The sequence below is a fragment of the Dreissena polymorpha genome, chromosome 7 (assembly GCF_020536995.1).
Source record: "Dreissena polymorpha isolate Duluth1 chromosome 7, UMN_Dpol_1.0, whole genome shotgun sequence".
Taxonomy (NCBI): domain Eukaryota; kingdom Metazoa; phylum Mollusca; class Bivalvia; order Myida; family Dreissenidae; genus Dreissena; species Dreissena polymorpha.
In genome coordinates, this window is record NC_068361.1 from 59,407,997 (window position 1) to 59,424,043 (window position 16,047).

At 35.3% G+C, this 16,047-nt stretch overlaps 1 protein-coding gene across 1 annotated transcript in view; it reads left to right on the forward strand.

The window, feature by feature from the left end:
- The first annotated feature begins 783 nt into the window (after window positions 1–783).
- The window catches only part of LOC127839743 (malignant fibrous histiocytoma-amplified sequence 1 homolog), a 34,763-nt gene continuing 19,499 nt past the window's right edge, over window positions 784–16,047 (forward strand). The window contains exons 1-3 of the mRNA XM_052368130.1: window positions 784–1,006; window positions 12,790–13,044; window positions 15,152–16,027. Coding sequence (XP_052224090.1) covers window positions 12,874–13,044; window positions 15,152–16,027 — 1,047 coding nt within the window. The 5' untranslated portion in view covers window positions 784–1,006; window positions 12,790–12,873. The remainder of the gene's footprint in view (window positions 1,007–12,789; window positions 13,045–15,151; window positions 16,028–16,047) is intronic.

Sequence of the window (16,047 nt, forward strand, 5' to 3'; positions counted from 1 at the left end):
GTACACGTGAAGACCACACCAAAGATAAAAATGTTTGTCTGTATAAACCCATAAACTGTATACCCCTAAAAATCTGTCGACATTTTCAATGGGTCATACGCTTGCCATTTCCAGTTATGTATTGCTCAGCGCAAAAAAGGCGAGTAATTACATTTATGCTAGTTTTTGCTTTTCAAAAATGGCGTCTACCAGAAAATTATCTTGTCATCCGGGTAATTAGATAGGTGCGCATGGCGTCTTATATGTGTTTCCCGGTCAAAAAATGAAGATAATTTGGTGAAATTGTTTGTGTGCGTCCTTTTATGTATACCAGATTGGAATTCCATTTGAAACTAGTTGGTTTAAGATATAACTGTTTCTACTTGATAACTTGTGTCATGATGGAGGTATTGTCCTGAATTTTTTGTGCATGAAGCCCATATGCAGACCTTGTTTTGGGATTGCACTAAATTTAAATAAAATTTAATGATAAAAAATTGTCTCGTGTCTCGTGACGATGCTTTGTTTTATTTTTGTTTATGTTCTTTCTTGATCAAATTAGCCTTGTTCTGAGAAACTGGGCTTAATGCATGTGCGTAAAGTGTCATCCCAGATTAGCCTGTGTAGTCTGCACAGGCTAATCAGGGACGACACTTTCCACCTAAACTTAATTTTCTGTAAGGAGGGACTTCCTTGAAACTAATAATACCATGAAAAGCGGAAAGTGTCGTCCCTGATTAGCCTGTGCTGACTGCACAGGCTAATCTGTGACGACACTTTACGCACATGCATTAAGCCCAGTTTTCTCAGAACGCGGCTCAAAAATCATTATGCTTGTTTGTAGAAGGGCAGTAAGCCCGTTTCGGTGAAAGATTGCTATCATACGGAGCATTTAGTCCGTATTGAAAACCAATACAAACAGTCACGCTTAAGACACAATACCTTAACGACGCGGATAAGTTGAGCGTGATTGTAACATTCAAACTTGTTAAACTGTTGGATTTAAGAGGAATAATCCTTTAAATAGGTAAGTTGCCCTTTTGGTTTCCTTCCATTAACAAGGACAATTCATTGAATATGTATAAAATATAGAGAATGAAATGCATAGTTAATTATTTGAAGTCATGTTATGTGGATAAAAATAATGCATTATTTTAGTATACATTGAGTATCTATACACTCATTATGTAGCGCAATCCATCTGTAACACAAAGCATGAATTAAACGTTCGGTGTTATCTTCCTATACAAACTTAAGACTTGTACCGGTGATAAAAATAATTAAACTCTTAAACTCTGCGTTAAGGTGTTTGAAAGGCTAGATTGTCTACCGGTTTAAATTCTCGACAGCGGCCTTAGTTTTAATTGGGCATTACATTGAAGCTTGTGCTCGTTTAATTGACATTTCAAACATGTTTTGAAAGTCGTTTGTTTAACTTAAAAAATCGCCATTTCAACGTTAAGTCTCCATTGAGCTATCTCAGTCAAAGTGTTCGCGAGATCCACGAATAAGAGTGTGTTTACTTAAGACAGATTGGGTTTGAATATTTGTAACAAGATAGTGTTTGAACTGGGATACCCCTGCTTAAGTTCAATAGTTGAGTTTAACTTCTTAATAATCCGCTTTAAAACCTTCACAAAATGTAGAGGTACGAAAATGTAAAGCGAAAAGACTTATTTCTAGCATTTTACATTGGTTGACGATAATATGAGTCTCGTTATGGGAAAACTGGGCATAATGCATGGGCGTAAAGTGTCATCCCAGATTAGCCTGTGCAGTCCGCACAGGCTAATCTGGGACGACACTTTCCGCTTAAATTGGATTTTTCCTAAGAAGAGACTTCATTTAAACGAAAAATGTCATAAAAACGGAAAGTGTGGTCCCTGATTAGCCTGTGCAGACTGCACAGGCTAATCTGGGACGACACTTTACGCACATGCAATAAGCCCAGTTTTCTCAAAACGCGGCTCATATAATATGTCGATGTGTATCAAAACAAACACGGATCTAATCATTATTCCATCATTAAAAATTAATGTTATTTAGGTTAACTTTTTTAAAAGTTCTCAAATCGTTTCAAGCAGCCATTAAAAGTTGAAAAAAAACGATGTCGTTCATACAAGTTAAAAAAGCTTATTTGACCAGTGTTTTTATTGCTAAGGTATTTAATAAAGGGAAACGAGTTCATTAAGAGCTTCTTACACTATAATTTTAGGCAAGATAATAATAGCTGACATTATTTTAAGATATCCAATACAATTTAATAAACAATAGAACTTTTTGAAAAAGATATTTGACGGAAAATTGCAATTTTTCCACTGGACGGGCATAGATATGTCTCCCTTAAATTTATCCCAGACAACATAAGAGTGGGTGTTTGATATCCGCGTACACCGACAAATCATATTGACCGCTAATTGGGCTTATTTCTTCACAAAACGATTACAAAAGCCCAAAAGCATCGCGTCAATATTTGTATAGCCGTAATTATGTTTAACATGTTAACACTGAATTACTAAATAGAATTCTATTTTGTCGTGCAAATATTAATCGCTAGGCATGCCGTTAATGGGGCTTAGTCGCTCTGTTTATGGAAAAATGGAAATGTTCAAGCAAATATTGGTTTAACAGTGCTATTAAAATCTGAAGTGTATAGCATTTTATAGAATTATTATAAAATTCCCGTAAAAATGTCAATGAATCGCTGTCAATATAGTGATAGATTATTATCATTTTATGATTGTCATTAGCAGTAGTAGTAATACAAATAGTAGTAGTAGTAGTAGTAGTAGTATCGTGTGTCCACAACAATCGTATATGTGTCGTAATTCGTCAAAATTGTCTATGAAGTTGGTTCTTCCTATTTGTAACAAATGAAACATAATTAATTCAGAGCTATTTATAGCGAAATCGAACAAGTCTCACTTTTCTATATGACACATTTCACGTACGCATGTACATGTACGTACATGTATAAAGAACCAGGCTCACTTTGGGATTAATCAAAACAAGTCGGTATGGAATGTTTTTTGCTTTAATCGAATACAAACACAATTTTTAAAGAATACTTTAAACATGAACATTACATGAGTACATTTATCACATGATACATGTAAAGGTATATGGTTTGTTTATATTTAGGCAATATGTCTACTCTGGGTAAACCGGAACTCTCTGAAAACCGGACGATCAGGCCGGTCCACAGAGCGTCCAGTTTACAGAGAGTCTACTGTACCAATATTGACTTTTATACAGCATAATTTGTTTTTAATCGAATAGAAAAAAATATCAAGTGTAAAATACTTTTAGCAGCATATAGATTTCTTTTAGTTATATATGAAAAATCATGCTCCGATATTTTGGCTTCTTTTGCTATTTCTCTTGACATTTTAGTGATAAAAAGTGTTCTAAACTCTAGATAAGCGCATTTTTATCCGTAACATTTCAGCACTATGACCAAACAGTTTGTAATCCGTTAGTTTGTCGCCGTTAATTCCTGCGCCATTGTAACGCAATAATCATAATATTGTTTGCCTCCTAGTCTCGCATTACATTTTATTATGTTGGATTAAGCACATGCCATGTGATTTAATCCAATCCAATTCAATAATATGGTACGCTTATTTTTGCTGAATAATGAAATATGTACGATGGTATATAACATAATATACATGTACTACGAAACACACGCCAACCTGACTTAAGGTTTATTTGAAACGCTTATATGTGTTGGATTATGCTTTTGATGTGCCGTACTTTAATCTGAAGTTTGGTCATTTGAAATCAGGGTTTGAAATCCTTAATTCAATGTAAACCGCAATATGTATATCAATTGAAGTTTGATTCAGTCGTTTATGAAATTTTGTGATGTGTGCGCGAGCATGATTTATGTGGAAATGTCGCTTTTAAAAAACTGGCACGGGATGACAAGTGATGTTACCTTTTACAGTTTTCTTCTTTTCATGCTGGAGTTGTTTTTAATCTCCAGGACTTCAGAAGCTCTCTCTTACAAAAGCTGTTTGTAATTTATCAGTTTCTTAAGTGCGATAAATATTTTGGAAGTGAAAAGTAAAGAGGCCCAGAATATTAGAAGACGGTTCGCTCGTCATATCTAATTGTTTATATACCAGCGCAAGTGTTGACATAGCTCATAGGTCTATTGATAAAGTACACAGAGAAGATCTTTGGACTAAAGACGCTTGCCATTTCGTCGAAAAAGGTGAGCTCTAATTCTGATTTTGATAGACGGGCGTTTTTGTGCAATTTGTGTGACATGACCTAGTCGGAAATATAATGCATTCTTGTTGACATTAATACGACGTTTGTTTTATCAAATTATAATGACCTTGCTTCATACTATATTCTTCGTGTTGAAGGTTGTATTACCCATATTCCGATTACTGTAGACATATTGTTTTTGTTGTTGCTGAATAATGTGCGGCGAAATGTGTCTGAAGAAGTGAAGTAAATATATGAACACAGCCCACGGTTGTTAGCCCACGGTTGTTACAATTTCGCTATGTGCGAATCATTTAAACGCTGGCTAATCAATGAACATCGATTGATCGATACGCTGACATCATGACATCAATGTTACGAATAGAAATATTACGAACCTTTTCATGAAAAGTTTTACTGAATGGCATACACGTATGGTCGAACATGGCAAGCCGATTACTTCAAAAGAATTCATAAAATGAACCATAATTGGAAAATGTAAGGCGTGCTACATGGGTTTGATTTGTCGTTGAGGGCGATGCAATTTGATTCTCTGTTTACCTTACTCCATATTTTTAAACCAACCACACAGCCAGGAAAAAAAACACAAACAAATAGTGGTTAATGTTTTTATTTCTAAACATATTGATAGGCAGTTAATGAGCTAATGGTTTGTTGCAAAACTGTGAAATATCGTCTCCATATTTGAAAAGCTACTTCAACTTTGTTCAAACACCACATCTAGTTGCACGTTTTTAAAACAAATGGTGCGCGTTTTAATATTATACATTTTTACGTTTGATTGTAGCAAAACTGTGAAATATCGTCTCCATATTTGAAAAACTACTTCAACTTTGTCCCAACACCGCATCTAGTTGCACGTCTTTAAAACAAATGGTGCGCGTTTTTAATATTTACGCTTTGATTATCGAATATAAGGATTTTGAACAAACAAACAGATCATGCAATCATCCCGACGACGCGACACACACAATTACATTTGCGTTGTCTGATTTGAAAAGCAAGCATTCGATCACCGTTCAGTTTTGTTGAAGTCTTACAACTTTCCGATTGAACGGGTCAATAGATTTTTATCGATATACAAGCGTAATGTAGAAACGTTAGCTTAAGTTCAGATATGCTATATCATAGCGGGTAAACACGCAGCCTGTGCGAGTCAATCTGAGGTGATATGTTGTGATCCTACTCGGTGATTTCTGGCCCAGGATTTAGTCGATTAAATTGGGATTTTCTTATTTGGAATTTATGAAAGAGTTCAACGATTTCACTGGTACGATTTATTTTAGTAATAATTTCGTTTATATGTTATGTTTCTGTTGTATTGTTAACGTCTGCGGGAATATATTAAAGAGTATTTGTTAAAATGTAATTGGCTTTTGTCTGTAATTAAGTTTTTGTTTTAAATAAATACCACTCATGATTTGCAACTATAAAACAATATTTCGGGATTTATATGTTCCGAAAAAACTGAGAATACACTGGTCAACATATAATAGTTATACATATTTAAAGGTCTAAACTTAATAGTAATTTGGAAAATAAATAAAAAAACATGACCTTCATTAAATCTCATCTGGCTGTAATTTACCAACTAAATTGCTCTGTAATATTAACTGTAAATTGATGTTAATATCTAATAAATATATCGCCATTGGGTATTTATTAAAATGTATATAGAACATGTACACAATCCAGTTTAATTATGTATACATGTCTGTATGACAGAAGTTGAGCGTGACCTGTTCATCAAGATTATTCTTCCAATTAAATGATCAAATTCTAGATTGAAACATATACCATTCAATAAAATAATCCCACGCCAGACAGACCCATCGCTTGAACGGATATTATACTTGACCCATTTGGGCCTAGTGGACTCTCCAATCCTTCTAAATTGGATCAATTTATTTCCAAAATTAGGGATTTATAGTATACTTATTTCTATATTTAGATTATTTTTTTTACAGAAATTCCTTTAAGCAAACAGCGCAGACCCTGATGAGACGCCCCGGCGTCTCATCTGGGTCTACGCTGTTTGCCAAGGCCTTTTTTTCTAGACGCTAGGCATAAATGGGTTTAAGTACCTTCAATTTGTTCCGAATCACTGATATCTTTTAACGGTAATTAATATAGCGATCAATTAAAATTACAGGACTTTGAAATATGACATGGAATAAATATGGGCAGAGTCGGGGTGCTTTTACGGGAGGTTCGGTACAAATGAAAGACACACGTGAACTGGTAAAATAATCTGACTAAAGTGCACGGTCTCTATAACCTTTTCAGATAACAATATCTCAACCATATTGAAAAAAATAGTATTATGCCAAAGTAGCAAATATATACAAAGTGAAACTTAACCCATTTATGCCTAGCGTCTAGAAAAAAGGCCTTGGCATACAGCGTAGACCCAGATGAGACGCCGCATGGTGCGGCGTCTCATCAGGGTCTGCGCTGTTTGCTTAATGACATTTTTGTAAGAAATATTCTAAATATAGAAATAAGTATACTAGAAATCCCTAATTTTTGAAAAAAATTGATCCAATTTAGAAGGATGGGAAAGTCCACTAGACATAAATGGGTTAACCTACATCAGCAAGAGAGAGCTCGTATGGTAGCACGGCATATTTTTTCTGTGTCAAACAGTCTGACATAGGCAAGTTGTTTGATTGTTTGAAAAAGTTCCAACGCGAAACGTGACACATTATACATTTTTGATTCATATATTTAAATCGATTTCTGTCCATTTTATAAATTATTTCTCCATCACTCAATGTGTATTTTGTAGTTTAGATTTAAGGCCAGTAAAACGTTGATTAAAAAATGAGTTTCCTCCATGCAATAACAAATAAAGCATGCATTTCCTTGTTTCAAAACTGGTATTTCAAATATAGTGAATCCTCTCCAAAAAATAAAAATTTCACCATTTTCAGTTTTTAATATGAATATATGGCAAAAAAGAATCAAAAAGATTATATAAATAATTTGCACATGTACCCAACGTGTATTAGAGTATTAATAAAATACATTTATACACCCTATTCCAAAAAACTGTTTGGCATAACATGTTTGAAAGCATCGTTTACAAGCCACATTTCTGGTTCAAATATTTCCAAAATATTCAAGACGATACTGGCCTATAATAAACCAAACAAAGTTGAAAACTATTCGTCTGTGCGCCTTAAATTGAGGATTTTAATTGACGTGTGCAGTTTTACAAAAACATTATTCGAAAAATAATCGTCTTCGTTATAATTCAAAACATTGGTGAAGAAAGACCATTTTTGTCGCGTTCTGAGAAAACTGGGCATAATGCATGTGGGTAAAGTGTCGTCTCAGATTAGCCTGGGAAGTCCACACAGGCTAATCAGGGACGACACTTTCCGCCTTAACTTGATTTTCGGTAAGGAGGGACTTCTTTGAAACTAAAAATACTATAAAAGCGGAAAGTGTCGTCCCTGATTAGCCTGTGCTGACTACCAAGGCTAATCTGGGACGACACTTTACGCACATGCATTATGCACAGTTTTCTCAGAACGCGACCCATTTGAAAGTGCTTGTGGCCCATTGATAATTTCAGGAAATGGCACTAGATTGCAAAGTTTTCCTCAAAGATTCCCCTGTACTCAAGATTTGCTTACAGTAGCTCATTGTTGGGGTGTATAAAGTTATGAAATGTATTGAAACCTTGTAACACCCCACTTATGATACATTTCTTTGCGTCTAATTTGATTTATCTCGAAAGGGTGTTTACCGTCTTTATATGCGTTTTTTTTGCATTTAAGAAATGTACATTATGCCTTGTTTTGTACGACAGTTTGATGATGTAAATCAAATATACATTATTCGGAATTCAAACAGTAAGTGTTCATTCACAATAAATGGGCCGTGCCCTGTGAGAAAGGGATTTAATGCGTGTGCTTAAAGTGTCGTCGCAAATTAGCCTGTGCATTTCGCACAGACTAATCATGGGCGATACTTTCCGCTTTGATGATATTTTTTGTTTCAACAAAGTCTCTTCATAGCAAAAAAACAAGTTTATGCAGAAAGTGTCGTCCCTGATTAGCCTGTGCGGACTGCACAGGCTTCTCTGGGATGACACTTTACGCACATGCATTAAACCCCCTTTTCACAGAGCACGGCTCAAATAGTAAAAAGACGTTTCGCCTTTCATGTAATTTAACATACATGCAAATCTTAGCAATTAAATGCAACGTGTCAAATGATTTTGGCAAAGTTACTGTCGTATACGCAGATGTCACGATGATATTATCATAAATATCTTGATTTCAATATGATTTAGGTCAAACCTATGAAAAGAAGCTTTTGTCATATGGCAATAAAATTATATGACGTCGTTTCGATCAATGTAGAATGACATCGTCAATTAAACTTACATGTACCATGCTTTTACAACACATTTTTTTACTTATTTAACTGCTAAATCCAAAATAAAAATTAACTTTGACAAAATTATCCCGTTGGGTTTGCTGATTTCTGCCATATTATTATGGCACGTTTGCGGGGTTGATCATCGCCAACACAAGAACATGCAAAAGGGGCAAAAAAAGGATGACAAGTGTCATAATTGTTGAATTGGTACCATTTTTGTCAATGGCGGCTATATTCTCATGTGTTGGCTTGTTGGCTGTTTAAAAAGAAAAGACGCCAACATGACAACACATCAGAACGGCTGATTTACCCGCCGCCAAAACGACAAAACAGGCCACCAATAACAAATTTGTCGCATAAGCGCCTTATTGTCGTTTTGACGAGTTTATGTGTAGTTTTTTTCTTTATGGCATGTTTGCGACCTTCTAAAAACCCGCCAAAACACCAGAACAATTTTGAACAAAAACAGCCACCACGAAACGGACTTAAAATATTTGGACAATGTTTACACACTTAGTTAGAATGTCGGTTGTTGCATGCTCTGCTTTGCTTTTTCGGTGGGTCGCATTGGCTTTGATCATTTAGCATTATATTGATTGTTATACATTGCAATTGCTGTAAAATTAATTTTGAGTTAAAATTATTTTACAGCTGTTAAGTTGCTTAATTATTTTTTTGTTAGAAAATATAAAGACATTATAAAATGTTTCATATACACGTGCATAACGTGATAAGCTCTAATTTTAAAAATGTGTGATGCACGTGTCTGTTCCTTCTAAAATATACATTTGTTGTTTTGTCTCTAATTAAATAAGTATACTTTATCACAAAAAGTCAGTACAAAACTTTGTTGAACTTATTGTTTTTAACAGGAACCTATGCAAACAAAGGTCCCTTTTTAGTTTGACTTAATTCGATACATGGAAAAGAAACTGTGTATATTGTCACGCGTTTACAAGTAAACACAGTCACGTGAATTAGAATCGATGACCTACCTTGGTCATTGGGTCAATGTCCGAGTTAAAGAAGGATTATTTTGTAATATCTTAATGAACTTAATAGTTTTTGTATCAATCTCAAAAGTGAAAGCTTCGGTTACGCACCAGGCACTGTCTGAGCTTAATCCGGATTATTGACAGCCCGAATAATACTATACTTTATTACACATACAAGAACGGCAACTCAATAAAGATTTTATAATGTTGCTTATTAAATTGGAATAACAATTAAAGGGATCTTTTCACGGTTTGGTAAATTGACAAAATTGAAAAAAGTTGTTTCAGATTCGCAAATTTTCGTTTTAGTTATGATATTTTTGAGGAAACAGTATTACTGAACATTCACCATAGTCCAATATAGCCATTATATGTATCTTTTGACGATTTAAAAACCTAACAATTATAAAGCGTTGCAACGCGAAACGATTGAATAATTTGGAGAGTTCTGTTGTTGTCGTTTAAGTTTACCAAACTACGAAGATTGCTTATATAAGGTATGAAATACTTTAACTTTGTTTACCCGGCGGAATAGCCGAGAAGGCTAATGCGTTTTTACTTAAGACTAATTCCAGGACTCCGGGGGTCACTAGTTCGAGCCCTGGTACCGGCTACTTTTTTTTTCCTTTTTTTAATTTTATTCTTGATTTTTTACTGGAGCTTTTAAGATCGAATGTTTACATTTATCAATATAAAGCATTTAATGAAAATCTTCAAAATATGCCAAAATCTGTGAAAAGGCCCCTTTAAACTTGAAATATTCAAATAAGAAGGCTATGTAATTAAAAAAAGTCAATACGTTTGCGTTTGGGGTAAATGCAACCTTGATGTTGTTGTTACTGTAAGTTTTCCACACACGATATAATTCATGTACCTTAACATCACAAATGAGAACATACGTCTCAGGGTATATCTGAATAACACAAAAGAAACAAATGAAAATTAACAGCATGCAAACCGTCACTGTTGTCACTTATAAGCATTTAACTGATATAAAATACGTGAATGTAGGTTATTTTGAATAGTCAGTAATTGGTTTCCAATTAACATGTAATGACCTGGATGAATACAACGCTTTTGCTATTGCATTTGCTACGTTTTCTATACTGTGCTATGTACATTCAGATACATGTATATCTTATTTAATAATTGTTTGAACCGCTAAACCCCACCAGATTATGTCAATTCAATGTATTTAATGCGCATTTCAATAATCGCTTATGAAAATGTTTTCAATGAAGATATGGAATATAATACATTATTAAAATACGACAAAAAGATAAAGCTACATTTCTTAAAGATATTACCAGGTACCGGTATTCTGATGTACGGTTTCTTGGCAACGAGCACGCTAAGTCAATCAGCGGGATTGAAATATATACCCCCACACACAGACAAAATACCAATACATCTAGCAACAGTTTTCGCGCCTGTTTGAATCAAAGATTCCTAATATATTTTTTTTTCGAAATGGTATTAATCGTGTTCGGAAATCCGTTTTATAAATGAAAATAAGACATACTGGGAATTTCCTATTATATTTAACGAGTATTCAAGCTGTATGAAGGATATACATCGGTTTGTCTAACAAGTATAGGCATTGTACCGCATAGCAAGGAATTGTGTGTGAAAGGAAAATGTAATTTTCCAACTCTGAAAATTTTTAACACTTTTTCATTATTTAATGTTTGATATTTAGTTACCGTTAGTTCTAAACCATTCACATTTTCATATGCTGTAATAATTGCCTGATACTTATCTGATATTTAGTAACCGTTAGTTCTAAACCATTCACATTTTCATGTGTTGTAATAATTGCCTGATACTTATCTGATATTTAGTTACCGTTTGTTCTAAAGCATTCACATTTTCATATGTTGTTATAATTAGCTTATAAGCTATTCAGTAACATGCTTGTGTCAATGAAATTCTTCTGTCACGTTTTTATACAGGATCGAATGTCAAAGACCACATTCACATAGATATTAAGTGGTCCACAATTATAAATTTAGAAAATTCTACAAGGCTAAGTCCGTTCTGGTCGGCCAACGAAACCAGATATGCTTCGAAGATATAAGTTGATTGTGGAATTCGCTGATTACCTTTCTTTGACGCTTAACAGAGCGTGCAATTATATAATGAAAGCAAAACGTTTGTATAAACTTGTGTTCGAATATGATCTTGTAAATGGAAATACATTATGTATCACATTTAACAATGTTGCCATTACGCAACTTTGACCGCGTTAAAATGATATCAGACCCCGACGAGAAAGTAAGGATTTTTGCTTAACGGGATAACACAATATTTTTCATTTATCTTTGATAGGATTAATGCTGTTTTTTTGGCAAAGGATATAACAGTCTGGGAACGGTATAGAGGTGCTTGAAACGTTTTAAAATTTGACGACAGGTTATTAATAACTGATTATTACCTATGCATATTTGCGAAAGATAAACGTGTAGTTCATAGCCATATACAAGTCACCAAAAGGATCAGGAATGATAGACATGTATTTGCAATGGACATTATTGATATGCAACATTATACAAGGTATATATGAATGTGATTAATCAATAAATTTGTTTTAATTTTAAACCTATTTATTTTATCTCGATTTTTAAGAAAGCTTAAGGCTTATGGCAAACCTTAAGACCGTTTTCTGGGACGAACTAGTACTTGGTGTCTATGGGGTTTCTAAATAACGCTCCCACAGTGGGATCGAACCCGTGACCTACCGGTCGCTAGGCGGACACCATTTCCACTACGCCACGGCGACCTCAAAACGTACAAAGTTATCTTCTATTTACCGCAATCAAGAATTGTAAAATACTTTTGTTGAATAAGGATGAATAAACTCTTATTAAGAGATGAGGGTGGGGGTGGGGGTGGGAGGGTGGGAGAGGGGGTTAAGGATGCTATCTGTTCCTCCGTCCGTCGGTATGTTTGTTAAATTTGTGTTTCCGCTTAATTTAAAAAAAAATTTTCAGGTTTTCAAGAAACTTGCCTCATTTGTTTTGCTCCTTGAGACCGAGGGCAATGTCACACTTGAGAGTTGAATGTTTCAGTCTGTATTTGCATGTTTATTCTATATCGCATTTAATTATGATAATTGTTAATTATCTAACATTTTTATATGAGCACATAAGCGCAAATTGTAACCGATTGTGTGTCCTTTATTCAGGACCTGAATGATACTCAACCACGGCCATAGGGAGGATTCTTTGAATCTACCGCTCACCAACGCATCAAACTGAAGCCAGGTCCGATGACGTCCGTGGCGGCCGCTCCCCGCCGGAAGGCGCCCGACCTTCCCTCCGTTTCCGGTCCAAGTCTGGCGCACGTGGGGTTCCAAGGAGCGCGACACATGCATCCGGAGCGCGTTCCGAGCGCCAGGAAGGAGCGGACGACGTCTATCCGACTTTTTGACACTTCCGAGGTGCGACCGCTTTATCTTTGGTCACGTGTATGTTTCGAAGACCAAACAAAAAATATATTCAATCTCATCACAAAATAAATTACGAACATAATAAGGCAGCAACTTCAAGTTGTGATAAGTCTTAATAAATGATGATGATGATGATTATGAAGTTGATTATGGGAATAATAATAACAATAATAATAATAATAATAATAATAATAATAATAATAATAATAATAATAATAATTATAATGATGATGATGATGATGATGATGATGATGATGATGATGATGATGATGATGATGATGATGATGACGATGGCAATACTGATATTAATGATGACGTTTATGATAATGGAGATGATTATTACGGCGACTAAAACATCGGCTGGTGAAGATACGTCATTCAATTGTATGTTGTAAATCATGTAACAATAATAATAATAATAATAATAATAATAATAATAATAATAATAATAATAATAATAATAATAACAATAATACATGTAATTTAATGCTGATTGCCTACTTGATATTTGCGCATGATTTGCAAAATAGAGCAGACTGCTTCAACGTGCACAAATGCACATAATTGAACGTTCTATAATGTAGTGCGGGAATCAATTAAATCGCTTTTTGCACTTGACAACCTGTGCATATCAGTGGGTCGATATATTCATACTCATTACAACTTATTATACCCGCCAATCATGATGTACTGCAATAACTTGAGATTACAGCTCGCTCAAGACTGGTATTATGAGTTGTAGTTTCAAATAGATAGTGAACAACTTTAATTGAGCCGCGCTCAGGAAAAAACCCTGACTGAATTTATGTGCGGACTGCACTGGCTAATCTGAGACGACAGTGTCCGCTTCTATTTTTACTTTTCGTCCACTGACTTCCATGGTTAGCCTGTGCGGGATCCACAGGCTAATCTGGGACGCTATTTGACGCACATGCATTTAAACCCGGTTTCCAAGAGCGCGTCTCAATTACATATGACTTCATTATTCATTGAGAAGTTCTGACTCAAATGTAACTTTTAGTACATGTATATAATGTATAGTAATACATACATTTGTTTACACATTATATACGGTTTCTGGAAATAATCACTAAAGCAATTAAATGATTCGTGTTCTGGGAAAACTGAGCATAATGCATGTGCGTAAAGTGTCGTCCCAGATTAGCCTGTGCAGTCCACACAGGCTAATCAGGGACGACACTTTCCGCTTTTATGACATTTGTCGTTTAAATGGAGTATCTTCTTAGCAAAAATACAATTTAGGCGGAAAGTGTCGTCCTTGATAAGCATGTGCTGACTGCACAGGCTAATCTGGGATGACACTTTACGCACATGCATTAAGCCCAGTGTTCTCAGAACAAAGCTAAAATTATAAAATAGGAACAATTTGTCATTTAATTAAATAAGACAACAATTATTTAAAATAAAAAGTTGTTGACGATTGAGTTCAATTCGCTTACAAATACATCAAAAAGAAGTAATGGTGTTATGGGTACGGTGCCCGTCTAATGACCGGGAGGTACTAGTTTCGATTAACACTCGTGGAGCGTTTAGATGATCAGCTAAAAGACTCTCAATACATTTGATGTAATCCATCCATATAACTTTTAAACTAATTTCATGCATTATCAGGTTTCCATCATAAGAAAAACAGTGATGGTCAGTTAGTTGTTCATAAGTTTGCAGTCTCCTTTCAGAATTGTCATATGTAAAAACTTCGAAAGGTTGCCATAACCACCACAACTGTTATATTGTCAATAAAGATTTATTTAACGAGCCCCGTTATGTGAAAACTAGGCGTCATGCATGTGCGCAAAGTGTCATCCCAGATTAGCCTGTGCAATCTGTACAGGCTTATCATGGATGACACTTTCCGCATTTATATATTTTTTCGTTTTAATGAGGTCTCTTCTTACCGAAAATCCAGTGAAGGCGGGAAATATTGTTCCTGATTAGCCTGTGCGGACTGCATAGGCTAAGCTGCGACGTTACTTAACGCACATGCATTAAGCCCAGTTTTCATAGAACGAGGCTCAAATATTTCACAACAGTAATTTTTCGTTAACATTTGATTTTTACTGCAAATTCTTTGGAACAGGACACGCTAGACAACGTGGAAGACCAGTCTAAAGATGTTAAGATTCTGATGGTCAACGGGCTCAACATGAACAAGCTTACCGACGGACTGGTTAACAGAATGCTTCTCCTGCAGAAACTTGATCTCAGCGAAAACCAGTTGGGCGACGCCAGTCTGCCGGAAGCGTTTAAGAAACTGGAACATTTAGTGGAACTTAACCTTAGCAAAAATAAATTCACCAAAGTTCCGCCAGTGATTAAGAAATTAAAGAATCTAACGCGGCTGAGTCTCAGTACAAATAATGTTGACAGTTTAAAAGGGATAGAGCATTTAAAGCGTATGCAAGTGCTTGTTTTAGACCATAACAAATTGTCGTCTGTTTTTAAAGATATTACGCACATGCGCAAACTTGAGATTTTGGATTGCAGTCACAACAATATACGTGAGGTGGGGATTGATATTCGGTTTCTGAAAAATCTCAAAGAGCTGAACATCTCCAAAAACAAGATTTCAGTGCTTCCAACGGACTTATTCAAACTGACAAAACTGGAATCTCTAAAAGTGAGCCAGAATCAGGTCTCAAAGATCCCCGTCTTCAATATGAATCCTCAACATTGCCACACCATATCGGACGTTGACCTTTCCAACAACACGATCAACAAGTTTCCGGGACACTTGCTCACGATCAGCCAGAAGCTTGATTTGTCCGCAAACCGCATAAAGACGCTTGAGTGGAACAAAATAAAGAAGCTGGATTTGTCGTCGGGGAAAGAACTGTTCGTCGACGGCAACCCGCTAACGTTTCCACCGGCCGATGTGTGCGAGTGCGGCCTCAAAGCGATGATGAGGTTCTTCCAGGAAACTGAACTCAATACAAAGGTCTATCAGGGTATAAAGGTAAGTTATAAGTGCAATAT